Genomic DNA, 21,358 nt, shown 5'->3' with positions numbered 1-21,358 from the left:
TGCCTGACATCATTAGACGTGTTCAGAATGATCACGGTCCAGAGGCAGCGGTTGAATTGGGTATGCGCCTGTGTGGTTCTTTTGAGATTGTATGTGATCTCATTCTCTCCAATGTTAAAGGAGATGCAGTTAACTTTCAGGTGTCGAATGCTTTGGCTGCTCTGCCCGATGCCGACAAACCCCGTCAGTTGGCAAAGATTGTAGTGGCCGCTTATAAGACGATTGGCCGCACAAGTAGAGGTCTGAAATATTTTCCAGTAAAGGAGAAAAAACAACCTCAGGGACAATCTGCAGTGACAGATGTCCAGCCCAAGTCCAAAAAACAAAATTGGCCTAAGAAACAGACACAGGGGAAGCAGAATACACAGACTCAGGCTTCTTTTCCTGCAGTACAAGCACCTGCGCCGACGGAAAAAGTTTATGATTTGCGCGATCGCGCGATGATTAAATCACCTGATCGATTTCAGGTTTCTGATCAACGCTCTCCTCGTTCCTTTCAGGAGACATCGGTCCCGAAGACCACTGGAGGAGGGGGTGGACGTGGACGTGGTGGCCAACAAGGACGTGGTCAGTCCCGCCAGACGGACGGCGCAGTGAAGCAGGAAGATTCTACGCCTAAGCGTCCGCAGTTTGCGAAAAAGAAAGTCGCAGCCTTAACAGCGCATAGATATGCCACAGATAGTGAGAACGCGGCTTCGGAATCTGACGTGGGCTCTGACCTTGCTGGACAGCGCGGCGGAGATTACCATAGTCAGAGAGGCGCTCCGTCCACTACTGAAGGTGACAGCGACTGAAGTGTTTGTTGTCATAGAAACAGCCGATACGAGATTAGCTCCCCCTGAAAGACTTTTTGAAATTGTCCTGTTAATTGAAGGTGACATACAGCGTACAGTCAGAGGGGTATTTTGGGAGAACCTGTCGTCTACGTACGACATTTTGCTTTCTGAGGCTGACTGGCCCCCACCTTTTGTGCTCGCAGCGCCGCGAGGGGAGGAGGTAATCCTTCCAAGTTTCGCGCACACTGTCTCGACTGAGCATGCGCAGCATTTTGCAGAAGAGTGGGCTCGGGCTCTTGCACCGGCTCTCTACCGCAACCAATGTGGTTGGGACAAATTGTCCCCTTGCCACGAAATTCCTTTGCGGTCTGAGCCGCAGCCTCAGCCTCAATATCCCATACGGCGTGAAGCTAAAGCAGCCGTCGCAGAAATCCTTGAACAATTGGAATATCAGGGAGTAATTGAAACGTGTGTGTCACCGATGAACAATCCCCTTTTTACTGTGACCAAACCTGACGGATCATATCGTTTGGTATTGGATTACCGGCATTTGAACTCGCATTGCCGTAACTGTGCAGTACAGAATACTCACGGCTCTGCGTTAGTGGATAGTCTAGTGCGTAAGCGTTTCAAGACAACGCTTGACATTTCCAATGGTTTTTATGCACACAGACTGGATGGCTTTAGCTCCCAATGGACAAGTTTTACGTCCACTGGTGTGCAAAAATGCTTCCGGCGACTCCCTATGGGCTACAAAAATAGTCCTGGAGTCTTCACCTCCAGAATAGTCACTCTATTGGAGGGTATCGATCCAGATGCATGTTCTTATGTGGATGACATTTATCTCACAGACGACGAAATTTGGATGCATCTGTGTCGAGTGAATTCCATCATTTGTACCTTTGCTGATATGGGTTACAAATTTAATTTTGCAAAATCGCACGTTGCAGAACACACGGTGTTGTTCCTCGGTTATGAGCTGAACAATGAAGGTAGAGGTTTGGCCCCTCACTTCTTGGAGAAGTGCGCACAATTGCGCGCTCCTACGACACTGAAAAAATTACAGTCTTTGCTGGGCTTTTTGAATTTCGGCAGAACTTACATTCCGGAATATGCCCAGCGTATCAAGCCTTTGTATGCTTTGATACAACCAACTTTCTCAAAATCATGCTGGCTGCCTGAGCATTCAGCCATTTTGCAATCCTTGCAGGCTGATCTGCTCGCTTCTAAATATTTACTGACTCGTGATAACCACACCAACCTGGTAATAAGAATAATTCCTGGGACGGTGGGTTTCACATACCTCACTTTTAATGAAGGTGACACAGTACCTATTGCTTACAAGTCACACTTGTACACTTCGGCTGAGTTGCGGTTTCCCACAGTGGAAAAGGTTTTAACTGCTGTACAGATGGCGATTCTTAAGGAACGAGCACTGTCGCAGGGGAAACGCATGTTAGTGGTAACACCCTGTCCTCATTTGGAGGCAGTCACGAAAGCCAGTGTCCCAAATTCGAAAGCTTTGCACCCTCGGTGGATTCAGTGGGCTGCGTCATTGTCATCCACGGATGTCATGTTTATTTTTGACGCCTCCTTACGGTCGCAAGAGTACTTGCAGTATGAATTCGTTCATCCTGCTCCTCTGGCTATGCGACCTTTGGAGGACTTCCATTGCATCATTTACACTGATGGGTCGGCGCAGGTTGCGCATGCTTCTAAACATGCCTACGTTTCCGCATGCGCCATTGTGGTCGGTGCTATGTTGAATGATGAGTTCATTTCCAGGGAGGTGCACACGTTGCCCCTGGGCGATTGCACCGCACAATTGGCAGAGCTTCGTGCTCTATTACTAGCGTTAGAGTACGCGGATCCAAGTGTTACTACTCTGATTGTAAGTGATTCTTACTACTGTGTCCAGTCTTACAATGAAAACTTGTTCTTTTGGATTCAAAATGATTTTCATGATTCAAAGGGTAGCACAATAAAACATAAAATGATCTGGGTTCGAGTGGCAGAGCTTAAGGCTAAGTTACCACTCGTTTTTGTTATTCATACTCTCGGTCATCAGCGCGTAGGAGTTCACGCTGTTGGCAACTCGCTTGCTGATGAAGCAGCGAAATCAGCAGTATCTACATACTTAGTTGCAGCGGTTACTAGGTCTAAAACCAAGATTGATAGCGACATCTTGGCAGCGATTGCTGCCTCTGAGAAGGGAAGTAAACATCCTGCGGGATTCCCTTCGAAGTATAAATACCACTTAAGTCCCGAAAAGGTTCCTTTTGTGACAATTCCTGATGTTGGGGAACGGCTGATTCCCAACTCGGATCGCAGACCAGACTTGATTACAGCGGCTCATGAAGGTGTGGCGTCTGCGCATGCGGGCGTCTCGGCCACTGTAACGCAATTACAACAACGTTTCTGGTGGCGGGGACTGTACAAACAGACGTGTGATTATGTCCTTCTTTGTGACATATGCCAGCAGATTAAACCTTCAACTGCTACGCGTCCGCCACAGACTCAGTTGTACATTTCTAATAAACCGCTAGGCTGTGTTTATTTAGATCACTGCGGTCCTTTTTCATCTGATACTGCGTATAAGTACATCTTAGTAGCAGTTGACTCATGCACACGCTTTGTGTGGGTATGGCCACATCGCAGCGCTGATTCACGGACTGTCATTAGAGATTTGCGTATCTTTATAGGGATTTTTGCCTGTGGTACCTTCCATTCGGATCAGGGTCCGGCTTTCGCCTCTAAGGCGTATAAGGATGCCATGACTTCGATGGGGGTCCAAGTCAAGTTTTCGTCACCCTACAGACCTGTGGGTAATAGTGTAGTTGAACGAATGAACCGTGATTTAAAGCAATCTTTGACAGCCCGAGTTATAGGCACTGGTAGAAACTGGCTGGCTCATCTCTATGGCGTGCAGCGTGCTCTTAATAATCTCCCTAGAAGGTCTCTGGGTGGGCGGACCCCATACGAAATGCTCTTTGGCATCAAAATGTACGTCCCTGACCTTGACGGTCTAGACTCAGTGGTTCGCGCCACTTCCTTTGACGCAGATGAACATTGCAATGTTTTACAGAATCTACAAAAGACCAGAGACAGTCTTGCAAAGGAACATTTGCCCTCCACGTCGGATGATGCGTTGCAGATCCCGGTAGTTGGCTGGCTACCCCAAGTTGGAGAACTGGTTCGAGAGAAGATCGACAACAAGAAAGAGTTTGGTCCCTCCTATCGAGCTCCAGTCCCAGTGCTTGGAGTGAAGGGCACAAGAACAGTCGTATTACCACCACTTCCAGGTCGTAAGGAAAACAGGTTTATTTCTATTGACAATGTCAAGATACACAGAGTGGCCGATTCTTCTTAGCATGACACCAGCTGTTTCCTGTCCTTCCATTGTGAGAAATTCAATTATGCCCACTGCTTCTAATATTGAACCTGAAGTGGCCATCGAATTACCTGCAGTTTCCAGTCCTTTATTAAATAATTTACCTGGAACTAACATTGATGAGACAGACTATGCCTATCCCACTGATTTGTCCATACCTGACCTGCAAGCACGTTTGGCCACAGACTCCAGATTTTCTTTTGACTCTGTTTCTCTTGCCTCAAAGGAACCCTCTCGTGTTGCAGTTTATGCAAGCCTGTTTAAAAAACATTTTTTGATACCGCCTTGGACTTACATTTGGCTAGTCCTTGTTTCGATTTACCTTTTTATGTCAATTGGTTTTGTGTTTTATTTTTTTCGAATCATCAATGGACATTATGTCGAGGAAAGAACATGCATTACTCATTTAAATGGAACTTTGGCCCCTCTTTCCTCTTCACATTCTACACACAGATTAAGAAGAGACTTGACTTTGGTTAACATCACAGCATGGCCTGTCCTGGATGGAATCGTGTGGGATGCAGTTCGGTTTCAGATTCATGGCCCAACGGAAGTCGTTAATGTTCCTAATGTACTTAGAGTGAATATGGGGGATGTGGTGAAACAAAACATTCGTTCTGATGATTGGGATGTTAATGCTGTGGAAAATTTGTTTTCTGATTTGAAATACTATGCTGCTTTTGATGCTGAGGATTTATATTTAGAATCTGCTAATTATGGTGAATTGTTCTGTTACCAACATTATGGCAATCACTTCTTACACAAAACGTCATCCCGAAGGGAAACTGTTAATTTCACTCAGTGGGAACATTGCCCAGCACCTAAAGAAGGGAGTTCAGAAACATTTCTGAAAAAGTATACTTATTTCACTGACTTTAACCAGTCCAATCCCGAGTCCTTTTATTTTAAATTTCACAAACAGCCACTGTCCAAGGTTAGACTTACCGATACTAAATTATTGTATTCAAAGGCCTTTTTAGATCAATTGGTTACTGGAGGCTATGAGCTATGGAAGGAAACGATAGACCTTAAATCGGTTTGGGGTTCAAGGGCCTGGCAGGTGCAAGGCACTGAGGCTTTGCACCGTGCATGTCTCATCCCGAATCATATGTTGTTTTTGAATGAAACAATTTCCCAGACCACATGCTTTGGATTGGCTACTTCTAAAAGATTGAACACTCCTTCTTTCCCGGAGTTGGAGGAATATGAGGGTTGGAGTAATTTTACTCAATTGTCCATTAAAGATTTACAGGCTCTGCTTCTTAATTCTTCCTTTAACATTTCCAGTATGAATCCTAAGGGTTGGCTGCTTTGGCACCGTAGTGCTGATTCTTGCCAAAAAAGATTTTTAAATATGACTGACGGTTTTAAGACTGTTAGATCTGATCCCCGGTTTGACTTGAGTCATACTGTTACCTCTTACTCTGTAGGCAAGTTGTGTCAAGCTTGGCTGAAACATTCAACTTTACCTGCGGTTAAGTATCACCTTTCCAAACTGAATTCAGACGTGGATTTGAATGATTTCATTAAAGGCCCAGCTAGTGGCAGGTCGAAAAGGTGGTTATATGGGGTTTACAATGAAATTTGGAAACTGTCACAGATTGAGGCTGCTACACGCCTTAGGGCTATTGATCAGGCGAATCTTGAGAAAGTGCTTGCAGTTGTTGACAATAGCATTAACGTGCTTTCCTCTAGAATTTACACATTGGATAATATTGTGTCGTCTGTTGTTGATATTGTGCATGATGAGGTGTCAGTATTATACCATGGTCAAAATCAATTACGGTCAATAATGCAGTTTGCATGGACCCTTCTAACTCTGAAAATGGGTAAAGTTCCCTGGGGATACATGAACGTTTCTTCTTTATTTGCACCGTTTAATTTGACTGACAAACAACGCTTGCTTTCAATGCGTGATGCTTCCTTTTCTATGTTACATATTGAAAGGTTAGAATCTTAACCTTTTTCCGTGGCTGAAGCCACTGCTGCAACGTGGCTTATCCACGGTTTAATAACGCTGCCTTTTGCTTTATATAAATTTTCAAATTGCATCAAATATGTACCCATAGGTCGTTATGAGCCTTTAGGTAGCGGTTTTCTTCATGAAGTCTGGTCACTCCCATACACATACAGATGTTTCAAGGATGAACAGGAGGTTTATCTAACAGGGGAGGAGTGTACTGAGACGCCAGATCATTCTTTAATGTGTCGACACATACAGTTACACGGTTCATGCAATAAGGACCGGCCGAATATGGCTTGCGTTTTACAGGGCACGCCTGTTCCTGCTATCATCCCCACGTTTAAATTATTAGGGAATGGAAGTTATTTAATGCTCAATAATGAAGACTGTTGTGGGTTAATTAAAGGTATCCCTTTCATAGTTACAGTAAGTGAGCGGGTTATTTGCTGTAGAAATGTGCTTTACCCTCCCACACATGAACATAGAGATTCTTCCATCTGGCCAAGAATACCAACCTTGGGAGCAGAATTCAGCGGCATGGCAAGAATAAGAGCTCTTTTGTCCCAGAAAGAGGTGGCCTTGAGCTCGGCCCGTGAAACTTTCGTGCTTCACATTGCTAACACACGTACAGAAGTTCAGGCTCTATTAAATACTGATTTGCCTTTGCATTTCGGAGCAATGGTTCGAACAATCTTTAACGCATCCTCCACAAAGGGCCTATCACATTTTTTTAAAGTTGTTAGCAGTGGTCTCGTGACTTCCTTTGAGAAAATGTTTGGAGTCATCCCTGCTTTCTTCCATTCAATCTTTTCATCCTTGTTTGGAGGGTTCCCGTTTTTACTTGCACTAGCGGCTGGCGCTCTGGTGGTTTTCTGTCTTTTTAAATATGGATGCCCATCCTGTGCAAGACCACGCGCAACTGCTGCTGACGCGGTTCCGCAATCGCATGCTTGAATATTATGGCACACTGCCGTTGGCGACTTTGAGCACGGCGTTTGGATTATCTTTTCGATTCTCCTATTTCACCTGTGTCCAACCTGTTTTTCACTGCCTGACCTGTGATTTCCAGTGGGCCATTCATTTGTGTCTCTGCGGACCGGTTTCTCCTGACGTCGATTTTAATCAACTGATGAGTCCTATCTTGCTCACGAGTTGGTTTGTTCTGACGAGAGGATTATGGCCTTAGCAGTGGCGCATGGACTAATTGGTCCCTGGGATGTGTTGTCGGCAGCACGGAATTTCTTGGAACTGAGTTTTCTTGAAAACCCACCGAGCTGTCCTCTGATGGTTATAGAGGATCCGGTGCTGGAAGAACACGTATGTTCCTTTCATCTTTTAAATTGGATGGCTGAACTGTTTTCGGATGAGGACAGTGACTTCCTATTGGAGGCTGTTGCTACTTACTTTTCATATACAGTTTTGTCATAGACACTGCTTCGGATTGACGTGCTGATTAATAGCGTTTCATTGGTTTTATTGACTTATTTGTCATGAACTTTTTGTTTTCGTTTGTCTATTGGCTTGAGCCACGTTATGTTTTTGGGCTATTTTTTAGCATTACTTTTTAAAGTTTGGTTTCGACTCATGCTTGTTTACTGTTGAGTTCTGCTCTCATGTGATGGCACTTCTGTTATCATATTTAGTCCGTTCTCGGATCATGGGGGGGTGTCATATAGCTCCTGTATATCCTTATATCATGTTAAGTTAGCATAGGTACATTTGAGGTTTAAACGCCATTTTTCTTTCTTGCAACTTCTGCACACGACACTTAATTGTTGACTTAGCTTTCGACCTAGTAGTTTGCCGTGGTTTATGTGAGAATAATATGTTATTGCTCTGATATCAGCTTTGCTTAATAAACTATGTCTGCACGAAGAGTGCTGAAGTTTCAGGAACAACACGATATGGAATTGTTATGAGGTCTGATCTCCACGCCTTCATAGTCATAACACAAGTGCAGCCTTTGCCAACTCTGGCTTCAGGCGGGATTGATATTGCTTTGCACGAGGCACATAAAAAACACTTGATGCGGTGCACATGCAGAGAGAGCTGGTGTATGCTGATGTGATTCCTTCAAGCTAGGACACTAAGGTATGGGCCCGCCCTAAAACAACCCAAAGAGACCTTCTTAGCTAATAATATAATATATGTGTTAGGGAGGGTGAGATATAAGTGTTGTTAACTCTTATTCATTACAGCATGTTAACATGCTGTCACCATTCGCTTTTTATGTCTTAGTAACTATGCTGATAATTTTGATACTGATAATAAGTATACTTGTATTATCTAAGATACTGCGCCTGAGAAGACGGCATTAGTAAATAAACATTTCAAATGCACATGTGTCTTCTTTACTCCATGTTCTGGTTTGTAATGATAATATAACAAAAGAGTGTTCATGAGTTCCACGTACCCTGAGGTACTGTAAGTTCATGTTCTGGTTTGTCTAAACATTGGGAGTTTGATATGTCCAATGAGACACTGTAGCTAGCTCGGTAAGGGGTGAGTTGGTTGCTAAGGTAAGTTTTGGGACACCCTAATTTACCGAGGTTCCACTCCTCTGTGCACAGTTCTGTGTGAGAACAGAAACCCTGCGACAGGTGTTAATTCAGGTTGGGGCTTGTCTAATGCATCTTTCATGGAGGAAGCCCTCCTGAAAGTAATCGCCGGTAATTTAGGTATGATGGGACCCAAAATGACATCCGTTAGAACAATAGGCCATTCTGAATTAATGATACGTCTCAATTTGCGTTCTTGTGAGCAAAAGGTGGTGATGAGACGAACAGAACCACAAGAACTGTTATCCAAAATGGTCACAGTTTTGGGAGTCAGTAATTCATCCCTTGAAAGTAGAGACACTTTCGAGAGGGCGCGGTTCAACAAATCAAGTTTGTAACCGCGTTCGAGAAACCTCTGGGTTGGTTCAATGCAATAGGGTCACTACAGATTCTTTTGATACGGACAAATTCGCCAAATGGAACACTGTTTATTGTATGGGATGAATGAGCACTATGGGCATGCAGAATGGCGTTGCCTGCCGTTGTTTTCCTGTGCAGTTTGGTATGGAGCCTACCTTGCTCAATATAAATCTGTACATCAAGAAACTCACCTGAGTCTGATGTGATGGTAGCAGTAAATTTTAAATTGCGAATATTGATGTTAATCTCGTCTACAGATTTTTGAGCTTGAGCCTGCAAACCATTCCATATAATGCAAATGTCATCGATGAAATGCCAGTAATAGGCTAGGTGTGAAAGCCACTGGCTATGGTTTTTGCCTAGCACGTGCTCCTCCCACCAGCCAACATGTAAGCATGAATAGCTGGGGGAGAAGCACGAGCCCATGGCAACACCACGTTCCTGATGATAAAATTCATTTTCAAATTGGAAGTAGTGGTTAGTTAAACAGATCTTAAACATTTCTATCAACATGTTGTTATGATCTCGCAGGACTGCGTTGCATGTCTCCAAATAATATTTTGCAGCTTCCATACCTTGGGAATGATTAATGCTAGTGTATAAAGATTTGATATACATCACCAAAAAACAGAAATCAGAACACCATTTGACATTTTTAATTTTAACCAAAAAGTCTGTAGTGTCTTTAAGATAGGATGGAAGTGAAGTCATGTGAGGTTGGAGAAAGTAATCAATGTACTTTTATAAATTTTCATTCATACTACCACTTGCCGAAATGATAGGACTACCAGGAACAGGGGTGATCAGTTTGTGTACTTTCCGGAGAAGGTAGAAAACTGGAGTGATAGGGTGTGTGACGCTAAAAAATTTGGCTTCATCCTTAGTCAAAAGACTGATTCTTTGCCATTGATATATTTTCTTTATAGTCAATTCATTGCTTTTAAGCATGGCAAACTTGGTGGTTTTTGAATAACTCAAAAGATCTTCCAATTGTCTTTTGGCTTCCAGAAGATAATCTGCTTTCGCCCATAATACAGTGTTCCCACCTTTGTCGGCGCTCTTAACTATTACAGATGGATCACTCTGAATTTTCTTCATTAGTAACCAGTACTGTTCATTATTGTGGTTAAATTGTTTCTTTTTTCCCAAAGTAGTCCTGTTCAACTGTTTCAATTCAGCGATCACACGGTCGCTAAAAACATCTACTGCGTCTTTCGGCATAAGGGGTAAAAAAGTTGATTTGCTACGAAAGGGACTGGATGTTGGTTTATTGACTGTGACAACCTGACTGACAGTTGGTGTTTCTTCCATACTCTCTTCGTGAGCTAAAGAGAGAAGTGTTTGAAGGCCTTCAAGATTTCTCACTTGCAAAGGAGCTGATGTTACGTCTGTTTGTATATTTTCACTTGATTTCTTTTCAGGCATAGGATGCAGTTGGAAATATTTCATCAGTTTGATCTTCCTGATGAATTTGAAAACGTCTATTCGTGCCTGGGTGTATGAAAAATTGTTTGTTGGACAATATGACAAGCCCAATGACAATAATTGTTCTTGTGCCTTTGACAGGACAAGGTCAGTCCAATTAATCACAGTATTCTGTTGTTTTATTGTGGTTTTTTCCAGTTCCTGCGAGAGTTCCCCCTTGCTGCGCCTCGCTTTGGAATTGCGCCTTCTGATGTGGCGTTTTTGGCTGTTACTCTGCTCTGTTGTTGCTGAGGGTTGCGGAGGCGCAGGGAATACCGCCGGTCCTATATATATATTGTTAAGCAAAGCCCTCGCGCATTTGAGAAGGCACACAACGCTCTCCCTGCTTTGTTAGCAAGCCCTGCTGTAACTCATTCAACTGGCATTTATTTATTTTCAATCATGGTCCGACGCGTTTCAGGGCTGGCACGCCCCTTCTTCATGGACAAGCGCAGGGGAAAATGACAACTCGCCTCAACCTTTCTTCACCATTTTTATTTGATGAGGAGACGCCCATGGTGGGCGTGGCACAATTTGACATCCAGCAGAATGCTGGTCTTTGCAGTCCCATTGAGACGAGTAAATATTCCTTAAGTAGGCTCAGTTCCCCAGTATGATTTTGCCATCATTTAAGCCTTGAGTAGGTACGCACCCAGACACAGATAGAAGGCTTTCAGAAAGGAACTTTTCCATTCCGATATGCACACTTTCCTTTGGGAGATCAAACTCACTAACAGGACATCTTACCTACTCAAGGCTTAAATGATGGCAATATAAGGTATGGAACCCGGGAAGTCGGTGGAAAGTCTATACGAGAATTTAAATTATATTCTGAAGGCACTGAACAAGACACTCAATGGCCTCCCATGCCAAACCGAGGAGACCCTAAACCACACGCAGACAGCTGGCCCTGACCCAAGCCACAAGGACGACTACTCCTACATGTACATCCTCTTCGTCATGTTCCTGTTTGCCGTGACCATTGGGAGCTTGATCATGGGGTGCACCAGATTGAGAAAAGTCGACAAGCGGAGCGATCCATATCATGTGTACATCAAGAATCGTATTTCTATAATCTGAGCCTAGTAGGACTTTCATGAGTCCATCAATAGGGGGCACAATTGTGTTACACATTCCTGGAGCCGCACAACCTTGATGGTACGTTGTTCGAACTAGCAGACTTCGGGAACTTCTTTACTGGCTCTGGCGGATGTGGACAGAATGATGTACGTGGTTATCCTCATTGTTCTTGGACCTGCTGGACCAATCAGAGACACGACTGTTGGGAGAACACCAAGCCATTTGCCATTGTCTTTATCACTAAGGAGTAGTATTCACTACTAAAGAAAGTACTGAGAGACACAGGGCTAAAGATGGCAGAGGTCTATTTGAAACAAAGCCACAACATTTTGTTGCTGACATGGAGAATCCTAGACTTTTTTTATTGTGATATGTATATATATATCTATATATATATATATAGATAGATAGATAGATAGATAGATAGATAGATAGATAGATAGATAGATAGATATAGTCCTCATGTCAATGCTCAAGTCAACTTTAGTTGCCTCTGACTTCTCAAGTGACTTTATCCCTAAAGTAAGTACAGTAGCACCCTGCAAGTGTGGCACTAGAAAAGCCTTATGAAAAATATAAAGAAACTAAGAAAATCACAGTACTTTTGGGTAACTGCCATGACAATCCTAAAACCAGATCGCTACCATAAAGTAAAGCATGAGCTCCACTATCGGCATTAATGCTAGTTTGAAGTAAGCAAACATGTTTGTTCTTGATCCTTGGAACATTTTGTGCTCATTGGCCTATACCTTTGTAAATAGTGTTGGTTTATCACCGATCAGTAATAATAATAATAATAAAGGGGTTTATCAAGCGCATGGTGACGCCTTCTCGGCGTGTCCCCGCGCTGTGGAGATGAGAAAGTCCAGTGTATGTTAGGCTCCGCTCTAAAGCTTGTAAAGGTGGGTTTTTAAGAGTTTTCTAAACTTAGCTTCTGTTTCTACTAGCCTAAGTCCAACAGGAAGGCGATTCCAGTTGTTGGCTGCTAGCACTCTGAAAGATCGGCCTCCCAATTTAGCTTTTTTTACACGGGGGATCCTCAGTAGGCCAGTGCCTTTAGAGCGGAGTGCCCTGTTTGGCTCGTAGATGTGGACAAGGTCCTGAAGATACTGCGGAGCCCTGTGCCATATAATCCTGTGGCACATTAAGAGTGCTTTAAACAAGATTCGCTTCCTGATAGGGAGCCAGTGCAGAGCAGCAAGAGAGGGCTTAGATGCTGCTCTTTTGGGGAGTTTTAGGACCAAGCGTGCTGCAGTATTTTGGAGTACCTGCAGCCGCCCCAGGCTTTTTTCAGTGGCGCCTAAAAATAGGACATTACCATAGTCTATACGGGAAGTTACCAAGGCTTGTGTCATGGTCCGTCTGGCCTCCAGCGGAAGTAGATCTAGGGTGCGATTGAGAGTTTTCAGCACCCCAAAGCATTTACCCACTAGTCTATGAATGTGACCATCAAAGGAAAGTTTGGGATCGACCCATATACCCAGATTTTTTGCCTCTTTACAGGGGGTGGGTATAGGGCCTAGGCAGGTTGGCCACCAATCCACCGTCCAGCTAGAATCATTCCCTCCGATTACCATCACCTCCGTCTTGGAGCCGTTAAGCTTCAGGCAGTGCGAGTTCATCCAACTTGCTAGGTCTTGCATACAGGCCTTGAAGTTAGCAGCCGCACTTGTTGGGGCTTGGGATAGGGAGATCAGCAGTTGGGTGTCGTCGGCGTATCATACAAATTCTACACCGTACGTTTGCACCACATCCGCTAAGGGGGCCATATATAAGTTGAACAAAGTGGGGCTCAGGGCAGAGCCCTGAGGCACCCCTTGCTCTAGGGCTATCGTATCCGAAGTACAAGAGCCCCGCTGGACCTGAAAACTCTAATCTGTGAGAAACGCTTTTAGCCAGCCTAGCGCGGTTTCAGTGACACCTGCTTTGTTTAGACACTGAAGCAAGATGGAATGTGCTACAGTGTCAAACGCCGCACTGAGGTCCAGCATAATCAGTGCCATGGTGTGTCCGGCATCTGCCCCTTGTCTCAGGGTCTCAGTCGCTCTCAGGAGGGCGGTCTCCGTGGAGTAGCCCGACCTAAAGCCAGACTGAGAGGCGTGTAGAAGGCTGTTCTTCTCCAGATGAGACATTAACTGACTATTGGCCACTTTTCTCTGCCACCTTGGATAAATACGGTAGCAAGGAAATTGGTCTGAGGTTGTCAAGTGTTTCATGGCTGACATTAGGTTTCTTTTTGATGGGGAGAACGATAGCTTTTTTTCCAATCTTCCGGGAGTCTGGCAGAAGCAAAGGAAACCTGGATCACATGCCTAATATACGGCTCCAGTACCATAAGGCTCTCTCCCAGCACCCTAGGCGGAGCTGGGTCCCGAGGGGAACCTGATTTAATGCTCTTACATATACTTTTTAGTACCTCAGGAGGGGGTACCGTAAAACACTGTAGACATACCTCCACTGAGCTTACTGCAGCTGTTTCTGCAAAGTCGCATACAGGTATCGTATTTCCAGAGAAAGTCGCATAGATATCTCTTACCTTCCCTGAAAAGTAATTTGCTATTGTATTACATGTTTCGACAGAGTCGTTGTGAGGAGAATTGTCATTAGCTACCACTGAGATCTCCTTGAAAATTTTAAAAAGCTCCTTCGAGGAGTTTTCTGCCTCCCCAATACGGGCTTTATAATGCATGGCCTTAGTAGTCCGTAGTTTAGTGTGGTATTCTCTTTGGGCTTTTTTATAGCTAGTTTTGGTTAGCGGACAGAAGTCCAAGCGCCATTTCCGCTCTAATTTTTTACAACTAGTTTTCGCAGCCTGTAGCTCGGGTGTAAACCATGGGGCGGATTTTTTTCTTCGGCTCTCTCTCTTGGATATACATATCGGGGCTGTCGCATCTAGGGCATTTAAAATGCGCTTCTCTAGCCTGCTATTTGAGCTGTCACAGTCTGCGCCCCCTGGCTGACCTCCTAACTCTAATAATTTATTAAAGGTGTCTTGTGCGAAATTTTTCCATTTTCGGCGCGGGTAGTGACTGTTGGTCTCATTGATTGTATCAGTCTCTGGTATGAGGATGTGGAAAGGAATTAAGAAGTGATCTGACCATGGTACTGGGAAGGGCGACTGTATTCTCACTCCGTTCCAGCTACCAAAGACAGGATCCAATAGGTGGCCGTGTTTGTGGGTAGGGGAACTGTTTTTTAGTTCTAGTTGTAGGGACTGAAGTTCTTGCCTGATATCCTTTGCCTCTTTAGCTAGTTCGTCTTCAAGATGGACATTCATGTCTCCTAACACCAGAATTCTGCTCTTCCTTATGGCTAAATGAGCAGCCGCTTCCACTAGGCTTGTTTTAAAGTCATAGAGCCTACCTGGGGGTCTATAAAGAAGGATTCCTGATACAGAATGTTGAGGTCCAAGCTTGATAGAAAATAGACCCGCCTCAGAGTTGTCAATTTGCAAGGGCTATAGCACACATTCGAAAGGAGCCTTGATAGCGATTGCAATCCCTCCCCCCCTCCCTTCTTTCCTGTCTAATCTGGATGGTGAGTAGCCTGGAGGCATGGCTTCTATGATCTCAGGGTCGGAGTGTTCCCCTAGCCATGTCTCCGTTAGGAAGAGTACATCCAGTTTCTCATCTTCAAGGAGGTCCCAAATCTGATTGCTGTGTTTGCTCAGAGATCGACAGTTTAGCAAGCCTGATTGTACCCTCCCTTTATCTGAATCACTAATAGGTTCTCTTAAATACTTAAAGTGGCACCTGGAGCAGTTACGGGGTGTTGTCACCTCCATAGTGTGCCAACAAGGTGCCTTAGTCGAAGGGCAAAGGTCCATCAATACCTGTCTACCATATTGTATACGGATTGATCCAGAGCGGCCAAGGATCGTGGCCCCGGGCCCCGGCCGGCCGCAGACGGGCGCAGACGGGCTAGACTTTGGCTCGACTTTGGCTCGACTTCGTCGCGCTTCCGGCGCGCCCGCTGCACGCGTCCTCTGCGCGGTCGCTGGCCGACACACATTTATGGGAGGGAGGGGCAGCTAGAGGGCTGACCTGGCAGCCCTGAGCCCGGAAGTGCTGGGCTCCTCCTCACCCTCCGCAACAAACGCCCCCAATGGACGCGGCGGACCGGGGCGGGAGTGGACTAAGTGAGTGCCCCCCGAGCTATCCAATCAGCCCGGAAGTAAAGGTGCAATCGGATTTTGAAACAATAGCAAGATGCAATGTGAAATTAAAACTTAAATCTGATTTTAAAGCAATAACAAGATGCATTGTGAAATTAAAACTTAGCATAACAATCGCTAGAAGTTAAAAAACACTCTCAGCTCAGCGCTCACAGTGAATACACAGCGCACAGCAGATAGAGTCAACCACTGCCACCGGCTTAACTCGTCTCCAGTATGTACCTGAAATGTATTCTGCAATGCATTTCAACCTAAACAGGGACATGTTTAGGTTGAAACGAGTTGCTGAATACATTTAATCTGAAACTGAAGTGTTGTGTGCAGACTTTCCGTGCCTCAGCGATATGTGAGGTTTTCTCCTTACACACTATTAGCAGGACTTGCACCCGCTGTTTTGCACTAGCCCTGAGAGGTGGGGTCCTCAGGGCCTAAAACAGGCTCAGGGAGGGGACCGCACAACCCCTTCCAAAAAATTGCACTTATTCACCTGTCTTGGCCTCCCCCCCCCCAGGGGGGCTTACATTTAAAAATGGAGTCAGCGCAGCTTTTTTTTTATAATCAGCACAGTGGATCCACAAATCCTTTGAGGATCTGCTGTACTGATTTTGGATCCAGGTGAAGTCCGTGTGGGCCCCACACCAGGCCCAGTGGGGCCCACTATTCTTTTGTAACTTTTTTTCTCAGGACAGTGAATTGATTCCCTTATCCTACATTTGCTGCTGCCACATCTTTGTTGATGTATCAGCAGCAAATCCTTATATTGATATCCGTTACCTCCACAGATCCTCTGCATAATGAAATCACCCACCCTCACCATCAACACTGCCATCCCGGACAGATACAAGATCCAGAGGAAGAACTGCCCCAACCACACAGGAGGGGGCCTTGCCATCACCCACAAGAGCACCATCCGCCTCACCACCTCCAGCGATACCTTCCCCTCTGCCAAATACCTGCACTTTCAGATCTAGACCACCTCCAAAGCCACACTCCGAGGAACCCTCATCTACAGACCACCCAGCCCCCGGACACCCTTCGCCACCATCATCACCGACTTCATCACACCCCACGCCATCCCTCAACAAATTACATACTCATTGGAGGCCTGAACTTCCACCTCGACAACCCCAGTGACCCCCAACTCCACCATCCTTTGTGACGACCTCACCAGCATCGGGCTTAAACAACTGGTCAACACACCAACCCACAGAGCAGGACTCAACCTCGACCTCATCTTCACATCAGGAAACAGCGTCCAATTCAGCCACACAACACAACCGCCATGAACCGACCACCACTGCATACACTTCACTGTCAACAAACCCATGGCACCCAAACCAGCCCTATGCCCACCGCAAAGGAACTGGAGCAAGGTTACAGACAAGCAACTTAACTCCACCCTGACCCAAGACAACCACACCTGGGCATCCGACTCAAACGACGCAGCCAGAGAACTCCACACCTGGATTTCCAACTCCGCAGACAAGCTCGCCCCGCAACCCCGAAAAACAACACCCCAAGAAAGCTGCCTGGTTCACCACCACTCTCCAAGAAGCCAGGTGTACCTGCAGATGCCTGAAGAAGAACTGGAGAAAGACCAAGACAACCAAAAACCACACCACCTACAAGAACACCATGATGGATACCACAACCAAATCAGAGCCACCAAGAGGAAGTTCATCCATAACAAAATCCTCGCCAACTCCAAGGAACTTTTCAGTGTCATTCAACAATTCACCAACCCACGCCGCGAAGCCACAGACATCACCCCATCCCAAGACCTCTGTGACAAGCTTGGAACCTACTTCCACCTCAAGATCAAAATCCTCTATGACAACTTCATCGACCATCCACCAGGCGCCACAGATGGCCACCCGCCCCCAGAGACACCAGCCAGCCCACCATCACCAACTGGACACCGATCACGGCCAAAGACAGCACTTAGGCCATGAAAGGCATCCACTCAGGGGCCCCCACCGACCCCTGCCCCCTTACATCTACCACAGAGCCACGGCCACCATCGCACCCAAACTACAATGCACCATCAACGCCACCTTCAAAACAGGCACCTTCCCAGATGCCTGGAGGCACACAGAAGTCAGACCCCTGCTCAAGAAGCCCATAGCTGACTCCACCGACCTCAAGAACTATCGGCCCATCTCACTACTTCCCTTTGCAGCCAAAGTTGCAGAGAAAACAGTCAACAGGTAACTGGCATGATTCATCAAAGAGAATGCCATCCTCGACCCATCCAATCCGGATTCCGAATCAACCACAGCACAGAGACCGACCTACTCACCGCCACAGACAACATCCACACCCTCCTGGACCAAGGCGACACCTGGAGCCCTCCTCCTACTCAACTTATCAGTTGCCTTCGACACCGTCTCCCACCGCACACTAGTCACCAGACTACACAATGCAGGCATACAAGCAACAGACCTGGACTGGAACCAATAATTTCTCACCGGAAGAAGCCAAAGGATAAGACTGCCACCCTTCCTCTTCAACCCCACAAAAATCACCTGTCCCAAAATGGTCATCAATGAGCCTGACCCTCTTCAACATCTACATGGCCCCCCTCGCAGCCATTGTCCAACAACACAGCCTCAACATCGTATCCCACGCTGATGACACCCAGCTCATCCTCTCCCTCACTAAGGACCCCACCACCGCCAAACTCAACTTCCAGAAAGGAATGCAAGACATCACAGTCTGGATGACCAACAGCTGCCTAAAGTTCAGTGCCTTAGCATCATAAACGACTCATCACTCACCATGAAATAACAGGTCAACGCCATCACCTCCAGCTGCTTCAACATCCTCCGCAAGACCTTCAAATGGATCCCCCATGATTCAAGGAAAACAGTTACCCACACCCTCATCACCAGCAGACTGGACTATGGAAACGTACTCTACAACGGCATCAACAAGTCCCTGCTCCGCAAACTCCAGACAATACAGAACACCGCCGCCAGACTCGTTTTCGGCATCCCCCGGCACGAACACATCAGCCCACACCTATGAAGACTCTGCTAGGTCCCTGTGGAGAAAACAATCACCTTCAAAATCCTCACTCTCTCTTACAAATGCCTACACAACAACGGACCCAAATACCTCAACGACAGAATCAACTTCCACGTACCCAAAAGAAACCTCAGATCTTCCAACCTCACACTGGCCAAAACCCCGCACATCCACAGAGCCAGAGAAGGTGGAAGAACCTTCACTCACATTGCAGCCAAGACCTAGAACCAGACATCAGACTCCCTGAACACCTTCAGGAAAACTCTCAAGACCTAGCTCTCCAGCTAAACAGACCTGCAGATCCCTCCCACCCCCCAGCGCCATGAGCCCCTCACATGTGAGTGGCACATTTACAATTCCCCTGATTGATAGATTTATTGAAGTATACATTTATTTTAACCTCAATTTCTCAAAAACAGCTTAACAGATTTACACCAAATCTCAAAAAGCATGCTTTCTTGACCAAGATCTGGCTTTCTTCCAAATCTAGTGTAATTCCATTCAGTCGTTTTTGTGGTCTCACTATTCAATTTTCCTATGTAAGCTTGCATTTGAAAAGCATATATGGGACCCCATATTTCTGGTCCTGCTTGTCGGGTCACCCCGTAACTCTCCAGGAATGAGCTGAGGTGGATGACAGTTTGCTTTTTGGAAAGTTTTGTGAAGATTCATTAAGTGGCTTTTAAAGTTATTAGCAAATCAGAGACCCATTTCCTATTGAAATCAGCACAGTATTGTCATCAATGATATTATTTCAGATGTTGCAGGAATTTTATCAATGATGTCATAAAACATTGTCACAAATGATGTAATTTTTTAGGTAATTAGAAGTGCATGGTGGGGGCGCTAGCTATGGTTACTTTAAGGCACAATTTATAGTTACTGGAGATAACCAGGGGCTAGATGTAGGTAAATGGCATTTACCGATTCGTAAATACCGAATTTTACCGATTCGGTATTTACAAATCGGTAAATGCTATGCAGGTAAATATTCTTTAAAAATTACAGAATCGTTAAGATTTGGTAATATTCGGTTAAAATACCGAATTGTCAAGGGGGACGGGTGTCACTTTGACACCCTGTTGCACCCCTGATTCTGGCTTGTGTGCACAGGTGTACATGCACAGATGTGCATGTACGCAGGAATTCGTTATATACCATGAAATAGTATTTCATGGAAAATAACGAATTCTTAAGGGCCTGTGGCACTATTTTAAGTGCCACCTACATCTAGATTTACTGATTCGATAAATTTACCGATTCGGTATTTTACTGAATCGGTAAATTTACAGAAACGTTAAAATTTGGGCCCCCTACATCTCAAAAACCAAATACCGGTCAGTAACGGCCGAAATCGGCTGTTACCGACCGGTATTTGGTGTCCTACATCTGGCCCTATATGAGGTGAATTCCAATGGTTTTGTAAGTTCAAAACTATATGTTTTTAAACTTACATTTTCATCTAATTATAAGATCCTTTTAACTATTGCTTTTTTCAGAGACTTTCTAAGGTTTTATTTCATGTAAAGTGACATACTACAATTCTTAACTATAACTTCACTTCAACCTTTGGATTTTTTTCCCCGTGAATTTCTAGGGTTTAAAGTAAGAAAGATGTATGTGAAAAGAGTTTGGGCGAGGAGGAAGATGGCGGCCGGCTAGGAGGTCCGGTCGGGAGCTCTGTGCTCGCCACGACACACATTGACACACACCGTAGAAATTCGCCTTGCTCACAGATGTAATTCAACAGAAATCTAGCAGAAACTGCAGTGATCACATTCTACGGAAAAACCCACCTAGGAATGGCGCTGGCAGCGTAGGTGTCTTCTCGGAGACTCGGCGATTCCTGGCAACTTCGGGCGAATCCTGGCAGCAACCTCCGGCGACTCGAGATGTGAGTTCTCTCTCCTCCGGTCACCGCCACAACCGACAGCGTCTTGTTACCATACTCCGGACTCTGGGCAGCAGCAGTAGGAGCTAACAGAGACTGCCGAAGAGCAAACAGGAAGATTCCCTGTCTGTTCTGGGGCAGAAGCAGCAGTACAGGTGCAACAGCAACTGACACAGCCTCAGAACAGCTCCTTCAGTTCCGGGTGAAAGGAGGAAGTGCTGCCAGGGTTTGCTTTTCAGAAGGGGCTGCAGAAAGCAAGACCAGGGACCACGGCACAGCGGTGATAAAATCGGCTGCAGCGAGTGACACAGGAACTTTCAAAGCAGCAGAGGCAGAAGGAAAGAAGATCACGGAGGGAGCACCTTCTACACAGCCCCGTGCAGAATCGAGACCCCCGAGCCTCAGAGACCGACAGATCACATCCAGGCCTGAGTGGAGGACTTCATACACGCCCATGAGCAAGGTACAAGGGGGGAGAGGCGGAGAGGGTGTAGTTTCACTAGACCTGCTAGCTGGGCATAGGAAAGGCAAGCAAGTGAGAGGTGAAAAGGGGGAAGGAGTAGATGGAGCAGAGGGGGGTTCAGAGACAGAAGCTATAACCCTACAAAAGAACTTAGAGACTAGGGGTGGTGAGGGGACCCAATCCCCCGTAGCAGTAGAGCTTGAAAGTGACA

General features: G+C 45.7%; 1 protein-coding gene and 1 long non-coding RNA gene across 2 annotated transcripts in view; both read left to right on the top strand.

Annotated features, from left to right (window-relative positions):
• The window catches only part of LOC144785340 (uncharacterized), a 4,610,862-nt gene that overhangs the window by 3,145,011 nt on the left and 1,444,493 nt on the right, over positions 1–21,358 (top strand). The window lies entirely within an intron of this gene.
• On the top strand, positions 11,293–11,947 carry LOC144785339 (potassium voltage-gated channel subfamily E member 3-like). The gene has a single exon (XM_078664301.1). The coding sequence runs from the start codon at positions 11,293–11,295 to the stop codon at positions 11,590–11,592; it is 300 nt and encodes a 99-aa protein (XP_078520427.1). The 3' UTR covers positions 11,593–11,947.

The sequence above is a fragment of the Lissotriton helveticus genome, chromosome 10 (genome assembly GCF_964261635.1).
Source record: "Lissotriton helveticus chromosome 10, aLisHel1.1, whole genome shotgun sequence".
Taxonomy (NCBI): Eukaryota; Metazoa; Chordata; class Amphibia; order Caudata; family Salamandridae; genus Lissotriton; species Lissotriton helveticus.
Note: the sequence above shows the minus strand (reverse complement) of the source record. Positions and strands in the feature narration are given on the sequence as shown.

What these genes read in the sequence shown, in the direction of transcription:
- LOC144785339 (XM_078664301.1), top strand. Translation starts at nt 11,293, where the DNA reads ATGGAACCCGGGAAGTCGGTGGAAAGTCTATACGAGAATTTAAATTAT.